This window comes from Pristiophorus japonicus, chromosome 17 (assembly GCF_044704955.1).
Source record: "Pristiophorus japonicus isolate sPriJap1 chromosome 17, sPriJap1.hap1, whole genome shotgun sequence".
Classification (NCBI taxonomy): Eukaryota; Metazoa; Chordata; class Chondrichthyes; family Pristiophoridae; genus Pristiophorus; species Pristiophorus japonicus.
Window position 1 is genome coordinate 37,215,818 of NC_091993.1, and position 13,824 is coordinate 37,229,641.

Genomic DNA, 13,824 nt, shown 5'->3' on the forward strand with positions numbered 1-13,824 from the left:
TTACTGTTGTAACTGTTCTCAAATTAAAAGTTTTTTGTAAGTGATATAAATTTACAAGTTTAAAAGTTTAGAAGGGATTTGAAGTTTGGAAGTGACCTTAAATGAATACTTTAAAGTTTGATGTAATGTGCAGCGTGCAGCAGACAACAGTGAACTGGCCAGCAATCTCAGGGGAGTATTGCAAACAACCTCTGGAATGGTCCAGGCATCGGAAACATTGCTTCAAGATGCCAATGGTCCTCTCTATTATGCTACGTGTTGCAATGTGCGTCCACCCGCTCCTCTCTGGGCTTCTTTTGAAGCTGCTATATAGCCTAAGGGTTCTCAGCCCTTCAGTTCAGCTCCCACCCCACCCCACCCAGCCCCCCGGGCTTCTTTTGAAGCTGAGCCCCGAGCCCATGTCCGGGCGAGGGAGCGATTCTGCTGGCTGACACTCGAGCTCAGTGAAGAGACGGCGGTGGTGACATGGTACTTTGAAAAAAATCAAAAATTGAAGAATTGCATTAGACTTCCATTTTCTCCCTTTTGACTTTGAAAAAAATGAAGATTCACAATGCATATTCTTTGCCTTCTTGACTCCCTGCAAAACTTCGCCTAAAAACAATGGCGTCTTTCTACACCGATTATTTAATGTCTGCTGGTTTTTCTTAGGTGCCCAGAAGGTTTTTTGGAAGTGGTCACATACGCCATCCTAGGAAAAATGTAAGCTGGCCAAACTTGCTTAAATGTGAAAAACTGGCGCAGACATCAGGTTACATCAGGTATGAAGCAAAAAAATACTAACCTAAAAATATCGTAACTAACTGCGTTATGCTGGCGCAGAAACTTTGATATTTTAATTCACGCCAAATAAACAGCGCAGCTAACTGGAGAAAATTCAGCCCAATGTCTCACCTATGAAAACGGCACCTCTGACAGTGCAGCACTCCCTCAGCACTGAATTGGAGTGTCAGCCTAGATTTATATGCTCAAGTTCCTGGAGTGAGACTTGAACCCACAACCTTCTGACTCAGAAGAAAGAAGGAAAGTAAGGAATATGAGTTTGAGGTCCTGGAAAGAATGAGTTAAGACCAACAGCACTGCAGTGAACCTCTATTTCAACATGAGGTGGGACCAGTACAAACCGGACGGTCTGCACCTAGGCAGGACCGGAACCAATGTGTTTTTAGTTCAGAGTGAATTGAGTATGCTCATACCAAACCATGTGATTATACATTACACTATTTTCCCCTTTAAAAAATGTATGTATTCCCGTGTCAAATACAGCAAAACTACGGTCTCACCTTTTCCAGCATTACATGTACCATATTAACAAAAGCTGCTAGCCATTTTGATTTACATAGGTTAAGCGAATGGGCAAAGGTTTGGCAGATGGAATACAATGTCGGAAAGTGTGAGGTCATCCACCTTAGGAAAAAAAACAGTAAAAGGGAATATTATTTGAATGGGGACAAATTACAACATGCTGCGATGCAGAGGGACCTGGGGGTCGTTGTGCATGAATCCTAAAAAGTTAGTTTGCAGGTGCAGCAGGTAATCAGGAATGGAATGTTGGCCTTCATTGCGAGAGGGATGGAGTACAAAAGCAGGGAGGTCCTGCTGCAACTGTATAGAGTATTGGTGAGGCCGCACCTGGAGTACTGTGTGCAGTTTTGGTCACCTTACTTAAGGAAGGATATACTAGCTTTGGAGGGGGTACAGAGACGATTCACTAGGCTGATTCCAGAGATGAGGGGGTTACCTTATGATGATAGATTGAGTAGACTGGGTCTTTACTCATTGGAGTTCAGAAGGATGAGGGGTGATTGTATAGAAACATTTAAAATCATGAAAGGGATAGACAAGATAGAGGCAGAGAGGTTGTTTCCACTGGTCGGGGAGACTAGAACTAGGGGGCACAGCCTCAAAATACGGGGGAGCCAATTTAAAACCGAGTTGAGAAGAAATTTCTTCTCCCAGAGGGTTGTGAATCTGTGGAATGCTCTGCACAAGGAAACAGTTGAGGCTAGCTCATTGAATGTATTCAAGTCACAGATAGATAGATTTTTAACCAAGAAGGGAATTAAGGGTTACGGGGAGCGGGCGGGTAAGTGGAGCTGAGTCCACGGCCAGATCAGCCATGATCTTGTTGAATGGTGGAGCAGGCTCGAGGGGCTAGATGGTCTACTCCTGTTCCTAATTCTTATGTTCTTATGATGCTAACAATCACTATTTCACTCCATGTGCCAGCTTGTCATCATTCACAAGAAACATCAACTTATTTTCCCTGCAGAGACTGGAGGTCCTCAATAATAGATAATTTGGAAGATATAATTGGGACTTGCTAGAGTCCAGATCCCAGTAAACATGTGGGGAGTGAATGGTGGATGGCTCTTTGCCAAGATCATCAGAATTAGAATGGAAAGAGTCAGAAACATCACTTTATTCTTCAGAAGGGAGAAGAAATGAACCGTGTTATTTATATAAACTATAACAAAATGAAGTCTGATTTCTCAATAAACTCCCTCACCTAAATCATGGTCTAAACACAGAACATGGCAGGATCTGTTGAATAGGATGTTTATACAACTGGTGAACAGGACATCATACAACACGAATCAGCCATTTGTTATTAGTTATCTTTACTCATTATGTAACCATGTCTCCTCTGTACCACTCGATATTTCCAGCAGTAATTGCGGCTTCGGCAGTATTGCCAGAAATAATTTAGAATGTTTGCATACCTCAGTTCAGCTTCCTCATTTAATCACAGCTGGCTTGATTTACAATTCACTTACCTTCTGACTACAAGGTGAGAGAGTTACTTCTAAGTCAAGGACGAATAACAACAAGCACACCAGGGAGTGCAGCAGACTTTTCCCCCTTTTTCTCCCCCGTCCCAGATCAATTGTTTTTACAAAAAATATTTTAAGGTTGGTGTATTGTGTCCAATTCTGGGCACCGCACTTTAGGAAGGATGAGAAGGCCTTAGAGAGAGTGCAGAAAAGATTTACGAGAATGATTCCAGGGATGAGGGACTTCAGTCATGTGGATAGACTGGAGAAGCTGGGGTTGTTCTCCTTAGAGCAGAGAAAGTTGAGAGATTTGATAGAGGCGTTCAAAATCATAAGGGGTCTAGACAGAGCAGATAGAGAGATACTGTTCTCATTGGCAGAAGGGTCGAGAACCAGAGGACACAGACTGAAGATGGTTTGCAAAAGATCCAAAGGCAACATGAGGAAAAACTTTTTTATGCAGCGCGTGGTTAGGATCTGGAATGCACTGCCTGAAAGGGTGGTGGAGGCAGACTCAATCCTGGCTTTCAAGTGGGAACTAGATAAGTACCTGAAGGAAAAAAAAATTGCAGGGCTACGGAGAAAGGGCGGGGGAATGGGACTAGCTGAAATGGTCTTGTCCTTTGTGCTGTAACCATTCTATGATTCTAGGTTTTATGAATCTCAATTTAAATTCAACGCAACATTCACCAGTGCAACTATTATGATCCAAAACCATCAGTGGAATTGTTCCAATGCAGCCTATTTGTAATCTCAAAGGCAGCTTAAATATTGTGAGTTCATGCAACTAGCTGAGCCACAAACACCAGAAGATTCAATCCCTGGTGTTGCAGAGTGTGCTTGTCTGAACTGGGTTGGCAGTAGGGGCAAGTGGAATTGGTTGCAGTGCCCCTGGGGGTGGAGTTGAGCTAGAGGTCGTGCTCCCAATCAGTCTCCAGCAATCCCTGCTGCCCAGTGCACACAGCTGCATGTCAGGTGAGGAGAGAATTGGGCTCAATTGTAAGGTTTCCCATGAGCAAATAAACTCCACTGCTGGCATTCGCACAAAGAATGGTTCGTCGGGCAAGGTCCAGGCAGGAGAACACCACCAAATGAAAAGTTCAGCTTGAGCTGATGCCAGAAAATTATGATTTCATAATCATTAATTAAATTGGATTTCTCAACATTCATTTAAACCACGTTGATAGCAGCTGCATTAATGCTCTTCGGGGACTTTGACTCCATAGCCTGGTTTTTGAATGCTATCCAAAGCCATAACTGGAAATAACATAATTGTGGAGCAAGGTAAATTCCAACTCTTTGGGGCCGATTTTGATGAAGTTACCGCCGACTGCCGCGCACTGCCACCGACATTCCTGTGCTCGGACCGCCCAGTGCCGCTTGCGACGTGGTCGGCAGCCGGCGGGAGGGAAGAGCCGCCGGGATGCTCCCGCCGACGTCAGGGTAAGTAGACTCCCGCCCGCCGAGATGTCGGATTGGTGTGGCCGGGAGTCGGCTGGAGTCGACGGCAGGACGGCGGTGGGCCGCTGCGTAGGGGCTGCTCAGTCCTGGTGAGTGTCAAGATCCTGTTAAAAAAAAGGTAAGTGGAATGTTTTAAAATGATTTCTTTACAGGTACTTACCTGGATGGGGTAAGTACCTGTAAAGGTCGTCAGATGTTTTTTTTTTTGTTGATGATTTTAATCTTCATCTCTTCGACCCTCCGTGGGCCCGACTCCATCCTTGGCGGCATTTGGGCGGCAAGCGCCTCTGCCGACGAGAACGAGACCTACTGCCCGCTGCTGCCCAGATTGGCGGGTACGTCGTGGGATTTGCCGCCCACCGACCTTTGAGGGACCTCGGCGATGATAACCCTGCCGAAAGTGCCGTCCGCTACCTCGGCAGCCATCGGCGGCACTTGGGCGGGCGGAGACATTGACCAAATTCGGCCCATTTGTCTCCAGAACTAAGTACCAAGAACAAGAAAAGAAAATTCAGGGAACGCTCTTGTGATAAATAGGCCAAATTAACACAAGGGACGAGGAAAACTATTTGGCCCAAGCTATCCCAAACATTCAGAAGGAAGGCAGTAGCACAGCATCCAGCTGATTTTTTAAATAACTCCAGAGTTTGCTCAGAAACTTGCAGCATAGAAGGTGGCCATCGAGCCTGTGCCAGCATTATGGAAGAGCTCAGTTCCACTCCCCTATTTTTTTCCCCCCATAGCCCTGCAATTTTTTTTCCTTCAAGTATTTATCCAATTCCATTTTGAAAATTATTATTGGGTCTGCTTCCAGCCCCTTTTCAGGCAGTGCATTCCAGATCATAACAACTCTCTGAATAAAAAAATTCTCATCTCATCGCATCTCTGGCTCTTTTGCCAATTACCCTAAATCGGTGTCCTCTGGTTACCAACCCAGCTACCATTGGAAACAGTTTCCTTTTATTTACTCTATCAAAACCCTTTGTGATTTTGAACGCCTCTATTAAATCTCCCCTTATCTTTCTCTGCTCTACGGAGAGCTAAACCAGCTTCTTAGTCTTTCCAAGTAACTGAATTCCCTCATCCCCGGTACCAATCTGGTAAAGCTCCTCTGCACCCTCTTGAAGACCTTGACATCCTTCCTAAAGTGCGGTGCCTACAATGTTTGTCTTAAGAACCCTACCTGAAAGCCAATTTTATTCATAGACGACTAAATGAAGATGCCAGTCCCATTTATGGCCCAATATTATTGTCTAATTAGAACTACTATTCCAAACTTACTCCTTTTGTCTTATTTATGATCTTGTACACCACTGCAATATATATTAAAATATGTACCAACAGATCTGCTCCATTAACCTACATATTCTAACTTGGTAGTACAGGGTATTACCAAATTTGTTTTCTATTACAAATGCAAGATCACCAGAACCTTTGAGAGTTGCATTTTGCACAGCTGAGGATAAGCAGCATTCTTCTGAAAAAGCCCTGCACATTCCTACCATTGGTCTACTCTCCGGCCAACTTCTGTGCTCACGGACATCTTCATTGTCCTCTTCTCCAGATTTTCTTCCTGGTATTTTTACAATAGTCCGTGAAGCCACCTCCTGTGAAATCAGCATTAGCGTTAGTTGAAATAAGATTTTTCAGTCAAAAGGTCAGAACCATGAAAAGACTGAAGTGGTCCCTCAAGATGCTATTATACAGGATTATAATATCGTGTTATAGTATACGAAAGGAATTCTTGTCTGTTTTATATCAAAGGAGCTTGAGGCTTACCTCAGCCTATAAATGGATTCCAGTCCTACAATGATTCCCGTCACACCAGATTTCTAATACATTTAATTTGGGATTTTAATTTAGCTTTGGCCTTGAGCAATTTATTACCATGCTACAATTTTTTTCCCAAGACATCAAATGATGTGAAAGGATTACATTTTAAGGGCATCATTTGCAAACATTTGCTTTTTATATTCGGAATTTGCAAACTTTACAAAGAATTTTCAAAGACTTTTAAAATAGTACAATAGTAAACTAAACAGGCTTCAGTTACTCTACAATTTACACATTTATCTGAAATGAATTATTAAAACCTACCTCTTTGACCAAGCTTTTGGTCGTCTGCCCCAATATCTCATGTCAAATTTTGTTTGTGAAACACCTTGGGATGTTTCATTAGTTAAAGGTGCTATATAAATGCAAGCTGATGTTGTTGCACTCCTCAAATGTCGAGATGTTTGCACTCCTCTAATTCTGCCCTCTTGAGCATCCCTGATTATAATCGCTTAACCATCAGTGGCCGTGCCTTCTGTTGCCAAAGCCCCAAGCTCTGAATCTCCCTCCCTAAACCTCTCTGCCTCTCTTTCCTCCTTAAAGACGCTCCTTAAAACCTACCTCTTTGACCAAGCTTTTAGTCAATTTCTTCTTATGTGGCTCGGTGTCAAATTTATCTGTTTTGTCTTATAACATTGCTGTGAAGTGCCTTGGGACATTTTACTATGTAAAAGGCGCTATATAAATAAATGTTGTTGTTGCATTAAAACATTTAGGAGAAGCAGGAAAATGGTACGCTGACTGAAGCAGGAAATATTGGAGAAATCCAAATGAAAGTCACGAGCTGACACTGCAACCTCAACAGGAGACATAATGGAAATATTTCCATTTCAGGAGAAACATCACTGTTTTGCACATTGCATTAAATCAGATCCATTAAGCTTCCAGGCCTTACATTAAATTAAAACAACAATCGTTGGTATTGGGGAATTTACATAGGAATGTCTTGAAAATAGAAATAACAAAATTCAGGTAAAAAAAAATGTAGGTTTTGCTCAGTTATTCCTCTGTACAAATCTAAAGTTGATAATTTTCCAATCTCTTTAAAAAAAAGTTGCAGAGATTTTTTTGCACAATCTCGCCAGCTAACTAAACACTAGAAAAATATAAGGTACGAGTATACTTTTTTTTAGATGTTTATTTGACTCAACGCTCCAAGAACCTGCATTGGCACAAGTTCAGCAAAGCATTCATGCACTACACGTCTCCTATTTGATGGTCTCTACATTTTGTCATGGCTTTATCATCAGCATACTGTCAAACATTTTTCCCCAAAACGTCACTAAACATTCTGCTGGTTGCAATGGCAAATCAGAATGGATAAGAAATGAGCTTTGTGCCATGTTAAATCCAGAGATTAGTAAAGTGGACATTCAATGGGCTAACAACTTTTACTATTTGAGATCGAGTTACTATTCAGATACAGTGCCTCTATATATATATATTTTTTTTTATATATATTTTGCACACACACCCTGCTTGCACAGCATCTATATATCACTTTTTGCACACACCTTTCCATTAACATCGAGGAGAGCCACCCTCACGTCATCTGCTATTCCCCAGGATTTCTGGTACTTCCACACCAATTCACGTGATAACTTTGAGTCATCATTATCAGCCCAGATCTGACACAAGAAAAGAGGAATAGCAAAATTAAATAATGTTACTTCTCGATTTATCACACTAAAAAAAGTTACATCACTGTTTGAATGCATAATTCTGTCAAATGTAAAATTAAATGTAGCAAAATCAATTGCTTTCCTTCTGCCCCCTCCCCCCAACATTCAAGAACTTCACAACAAGGCAAGTATAGGCAGTCAGTGTACTCACCGCACTTTTAGGTATTTTCTTGCATAAGTTCAAATGTATTTACTTATGTTAAATGGCTTAATAGTAGGTTAACTTAAATATACACTAGAATAATACATTCAGATAGGTTCTCCAGATCAAAGCAACCACAAAGCACTGATGGAAACTGAAATAAACAATTATGTTAAACTCGTTGGTCAGTCATAGTAAAATTTCCTGAAATTATCTGGTTTTTTTCTGCTCTTATCAAATTCATTCTGTGACACTTGTTCCCTTTCTCCTCCCTATCCCTTTCCCTTTGGCTGTCACAATATAGTCTACATAAGAACTTAAGAATTAGGAGCAGGAGTAGGCCATATGATCCCTCGGGCCCGCTCCCCATAACCCTTGACTCCCTTATCGTTCAAAAATCTGTCCATCTCCACCTTAAATATATTCCATGACCCAGCCTCCACAGCTCTCTGGGGCAGAGAATTCCAAAGATTCATGACCCTCTGAGAGAAGAAATTCCTCCTCATTTACGTTTTAAATGGGTGACCCCTTATTCTGAAACTATGCCCCCTAGTTTCCCCATCAGTGGAAACATCCTCTCAGCATCTACCCTGTCAAGCCCCCTCAGAATCTTATACATTTCAATAAGATCATCTCTAAGTCTTCTAAACTCCAATGAGTCTATGCCCAACTTCTCAACCTTTCCTCATAAGACAACCCCTTCATCTCAGGAATCAACCTCTGAACAGCCTCCAATGCAAGGTATGTCCTTCCTTAAATACGGAGACCAAAACTGTATGCAGTACTCTAGGTGTGGTCTCACCAACGCCCTGTACAGTTGTAGCAGGACTTCCCTGCTTTTATACTCCATCCCCCTTGAAATAAAGGCCAACATTCCATTTGCCTTCCTGATTACTTGCAGTACCTGCATACAAACTTTTTGTGTTTCATGCACAAGGACCCCCAGATCCCTCTGTACCTCAGCATTTTGTAATCTGTCTCTCCCTCTCTTGTTTCTGACTCACACTTAGATTGGAAAGCAACAAACATTACAATATCAAGAGAGGGGAAAGTGCAGCCCCCAGTATCTGCACACCCGCGAGCTCAGCAGGAGAATTGGTAGAATCCAATATTCCTGAGCTGTAAAGTGAGCACTTGGAAAAGTACAAGCTCCTCAGGGAGAGCAGGCATGATTTAGTGAAAGGTAGCTTATGTCTAACTAACTCAAGAGTGTTTATGGAGATCATAGAGTAACATCAATGGTTAGCATATGCAAAGATTTTCAGATGGTGATTGATAAGGTTCCATACAAGAGATTAATAGCTGAAATTAAGGCTTATGGTGTAACAATCAATCATGTGGCATGGACAGAAAGTCGGTCAGAAGGAATGAGGTGGAGAGTATAATAGGGGCACTCCTGGATTAGCAGAAAGTAAAAAGTGATGCCTCTCAGGGACTGGTGTAGTGGCTCCACACAATGGTAGATGCAGTACGAGGAAGTATATTTGAGGATAAGAATGACATGGGATTACAATCAAAATGAAAAAGGGTATAAAACAAACAAAAGGAATGAAAAACTTGCAGATGATAAAACAAAATACTGCTAGTCATATAGAACAATAGGCATCGACTATGAATCTTATTTTGTAAGTTCAAATCGCACCGTGGGAGATGGAGAATTTAAATTCAATTAAATAAATCTGGATTTTTTTTTTATAAAACAAAAGCTAGTATCAGTAATGTTGACCATTAAACTACCAGATTGCCATAAAAACTTATCTGGTTCACGAATACCCTTTAGGGAAGGAAATCTGCCGTCCTTACCTGGTCTGGCCTATATGTGACTCCAGACCCACAGCAATGTGGTTGACTCTGAACTGCCCTCTGAAATGGCCGAGCAAGTCACTCGGTTTTCAAGGGCAATTAGGGATGGGCAATAAATGCTGGCCTTGTCAGTGACACCCGCATCCCGTGAACGAATTAAAAAAAAATGTTTTCTTTACGGTTCACTGTACCTCCTAGCATAACGTTCTCTGCAAATGTGGCTATTCTCCTCTCGCTTTCCAAATCCAGGTGATTTATGTATTTGGAGTACTGTGCTCAATTTTGGGCAACCTACGTAATGAACAACACACTGTCCTTGAAGGGAGTCTAACGACCAATCACGGAATAAGATGGCAATCCAACAGGTACCAAGTAGGAGATAGGCACTGGGATCATTGGGAGATGTGCTGTCCAAAATCTATGAGAACTATCAACATAGGCAGTCCCTCGAAACGAGGATGACTTGCTTCCACGCCAAAAAAAGGATGAGTTCACAGGTGTTTCAATGAAGGACCCGAACTACATCCTTAAGGGTGGGATGCTTGTGTGTGGATTTTTTTAACGTGTGGTGGCAAGGGTTAACCAAGACAACTGGAGACCTGCTCTGCTGCACGGACCTAGTGCGCACACATATCGAAGTGTGGGCTGGCCCATGCTGCCCCTGGGCCCCTGGCCCCGAACTCACACTTCGTCTGGGCCCCGATCACATCCCTCCACAGTCTCTCACATCTCCTTCGCCCCGACCTCACCGCTCCTGCTGCATCTGCCCACGCTCCAATCACCGACCTGGACCTTGCTGACGTCACTCTTCGCTGCCGTTGCCCTCCTGCACCAGCTCGCGCTATACCCGGTATTGGCATGCCTCCACGCTGCTCCCAGGCCGCCGCTCACCCGACCTGCCGCTGATGGTCTCTCGCAGGTAGGGGCCACCCCCCCACCCACCCTCCATCCCCCCACCCCCCCCATCCCCCCACCCCCCCCACACCCCCCTCCCCCACCCCACCCACCCCCCACACCCCACCCCCCCACCCCCCCCACACCCCCCACCCCCACCCCACACCCAAGTGTTTTTGATCAAATGCCCATTCAATAACAAGGAATTAGTGTGTTTCACGCACTACGAACTTTTCCATGCCCGAGGATCACTTTTTTCTCGACAGACATTTGTTGAAAAAAGCAAAGAAATAAATACATGGAAGTGATTACAGGATTAATTCACCTTTAAATTCTGATGATGGTTAGAAACTCAAACAAATTAATGAGTTATTCTGATACCTACATTACTCACAGCATTCTCTGAACATGGAGTTTCCATGTAGAATTTCCCTTTCAATGTCAAACACAAGTGATTGCTTATAAGTTTCCAGAAAGTACATAGTGTAATTCTAAAGAATGATTTACCGTTGAGGAGTTTAATTCGCACTATGCAACTAAAGAGGGGAAATTGGGTTTATTGAAATGTAAACTTCAGTGTAATTTTATTGTTGCGTCTAAAATAGTGAAGAACAGATTTTGTAGTAGGAGAAGGTTGTGTGGGTTGCTTGCGTGTTGCTATTTTACACACAGCTCTATTTACTACAGCTCTAGCTCAGCACCGAAGCACTGACCACACTCGACCAGCTCCGTTGGACGGCCAAATCGTCTGCATGCCCGACACGAGACTCCCAAAGCAAGCGCTCTACTTGGAACTCCTACATGGCAAGTGAGACCCAGGTAGGCAGAGGAAACGCTTCAAGGACACTCTCAAAGCCTCCTTGATAAAGTGCAACATCCCCACCGGCACCTGGGAATCCCTGGCCCGATACTGTCCAAAGTAGAGGAAGAGCATCGGGGGGGGGGGGGGGGGGGGCGCTGAGCACCTCGAGTCTCGTCGCCGAGAGCATGCAGAAATCAAGCGCAGACAGCGGAAGGAGCGTGCAGCAAACCAGTCCCACCCACCCTTTCCTTCAACCACTATCCCACCTGTGACAGGGACTGTAATTCCCATATTGGACTGTTCATCCACCTGAGAACTCACTTTTAGAGTGGAAGCAAGTCTTCCTCAATTTCAAGGGACTGCCTATAATGATGATGATGAAGTGAATACTTACTGTCACTACTTGCCCAGCTTTAAGAGTAAAAGATGCAGGAAACTTGTAAGTAATTGTTGGCAAATCATCAAATTCTCTTTTAATAATCCATCCATTTAATGGTTGATCCTACAAAAATATATTAATAAAGATTGTACTTACAAATGCTTTGTAAAGTATTAAAAAGTAACAATTTATATCCAATACTGATTTTTCAGACTATTTTCAAAAAAAAATTCATTAAAAAGTGACTTGGTCTAGTTTTTTAGAAAATATATTACAAACGTAACCATGGCAGGGATAAAAGTCAATATAGCTCACACCCCAAAATATTCAAACATTACATCACAATAAGCTGCAATGACAACACTCGGGGGAAAAAAGTTTGGAGTATGCTTCTGTGTATTCTATTGGACAGCAGCGTCCTAGGCTCAGCCCAGTGGCCAAATCTAGCCTGCAAGCTCCTTCCACCCGAATCCCAGTTCTGTTCCTTGTGCGCAAAGCCCGTCTGCCTAACTGGTTTCAATTTCCTGGCCCCCGGGGGATAAAAGAAAAGGACCACAACCCGATTGGTGCATTTGGACCAATGAAGGGGCAGCCTGTTGTTGTAACCAGGAATCGGGTTTTATGAGACCTCCAGGCCCAGCACCATTAAACGAGACTGAAGTTTCCTCACGGTGCACTTTGCAATGAACGTTTAGGCTAATAGTGGACAAAGAAGACACGCTGGTGTCAGATGGGGCAACACCGAAAGTGGTAGCAGAGATAGTGCCACAAGGTGGTAAAATGAGTAGCAGCGAGCATGCTACTTGCATGGATCAGGGGCATAAAAGGAGCAGAGGTGCGGTGGCCCAGGAGCAGCATGGAGGCCCCGACCTGCGTGAGAACACCAGCGGCAGGTCGGGGCCATAAAAGGAGCAGCGAGTGGCGGCCATGGGCAGCGTGGAGGCGTACTACTTCAGGGAGCAGCACGATCTGGTGCAGGAGGGCGACGGCAGCGAAGAGTGACGTCATCAAGATCCAGGTCGGTGATTGGAGCGTGGGCAGACACAGCAGGAGCGGCGAGATCGGGGCAAAGGAGCGGCGAGAGACTGTAGAGGGACGTGATCGGGGCCCAGGAGAGGCGCGAGTTCGGGTCCAGGGGGTCCAGGGGCAGCACGGGCCAGCCTATGATATGTGAGATATGTGTGCGCACTAGGCCCGTGCAGCAGAGCTGGTCTCCAGTCATCTTAGGTAATCCTTGCCACTGGACCAAGACCTAGCGCTGTCAAGTCCGTGAGGTGGCTGGGGTGCAACGGCCATCATACATTAAAAAAAAATCCATGCACAGGCATCTTCCACCCTTCAAGATGTAGTTCGGGTTATTCATTGAAACACCTGTGAACTCATCCTTTATTGGCGTGGAAGCAAGTCATCCTCGTTTCGAGGGACCGCCTATGATGATGACTTGCAGAAAGCCAGTAGAAAATGTCAACTGACAGCAGGGAAGCAGACCAAGAAGTGAAGGTCAAAAGGTAAATAAGTTAGAGTCTGTGTGTATGGGAGCTTGCATCGTTAGCCGATTGCAATGTTTACACTGGTCCGAGTGCACCAATCGCTGTGTGCATTTCTAGGGGCCCATGACATTTAAACCAATCAGGCAGACAGACTTCCTTGTACACAAGCAACAGAACTGGGGTGAAGGGTCACAGACCCGAAACATTAACTCTGTTTCTCTCCACAGATGCTGCTTGACCCGCTGAGATTTCCAGCATTTTCTGTTTTGATTTTAGAACTGGGGTCCACTTTGGACAATTGCTGGGTTTGATTTTTGGTACACAAGAACATAAGGGCTTAGATTGTTTTTAAAAACAGTATGGAGAGCTTGGATTGTGCAGATCAACAAACAAACGCAACTTTTAATGGAAAAGACATGGGCTGGGACTTCCCAGAGGGTCAGCGAGTGGGTTTGATGGTGGGTCAGGTGGGAAATTTGATATTTTTAACAGCGGGTCGGCAACACACTGTCAACTCACGCCCAAGCACCTTTCCCGATATGAGCAGATCCAACAGTCAGCGGC

The 13,824-nt window shown here is 44.0% G+C and overlaps 1 protein-coding gene across 2 annotated transcripts in view; it reads right to left on the reverse strand.

Moving 5' to 3' along the window:
- The window catches only part of LOC139227704 (lamin-B3-like), a 76,728-nt gene that overhangs the window by 13,618 nt on the left and 49,286 nt on the right, over window positions 1–13,824 (reverse strand). For both annotated transcript variants that reach the window (XM_070858672.1, XM_070858671.1), the window contains exons 8-10: window positions 11,786–11,893; window positions 7,583–7,696; window positions 5,738–5,842 (exon numbers count right to left, since the gene is read on the reverse strand). In XM_070858672.1, coding sequence (XP_070714773.1) covers window positions 5,738–5,842; window positions 7,583–7,696; window positions 11,786–11,893 — 327 coding nt within the window. The remainder of the gene's footprint in view (window positions 1–5,737; window positions 5,843–7,582; window positions 7,697–11,785; window positions 11,894–13,824) is intronic.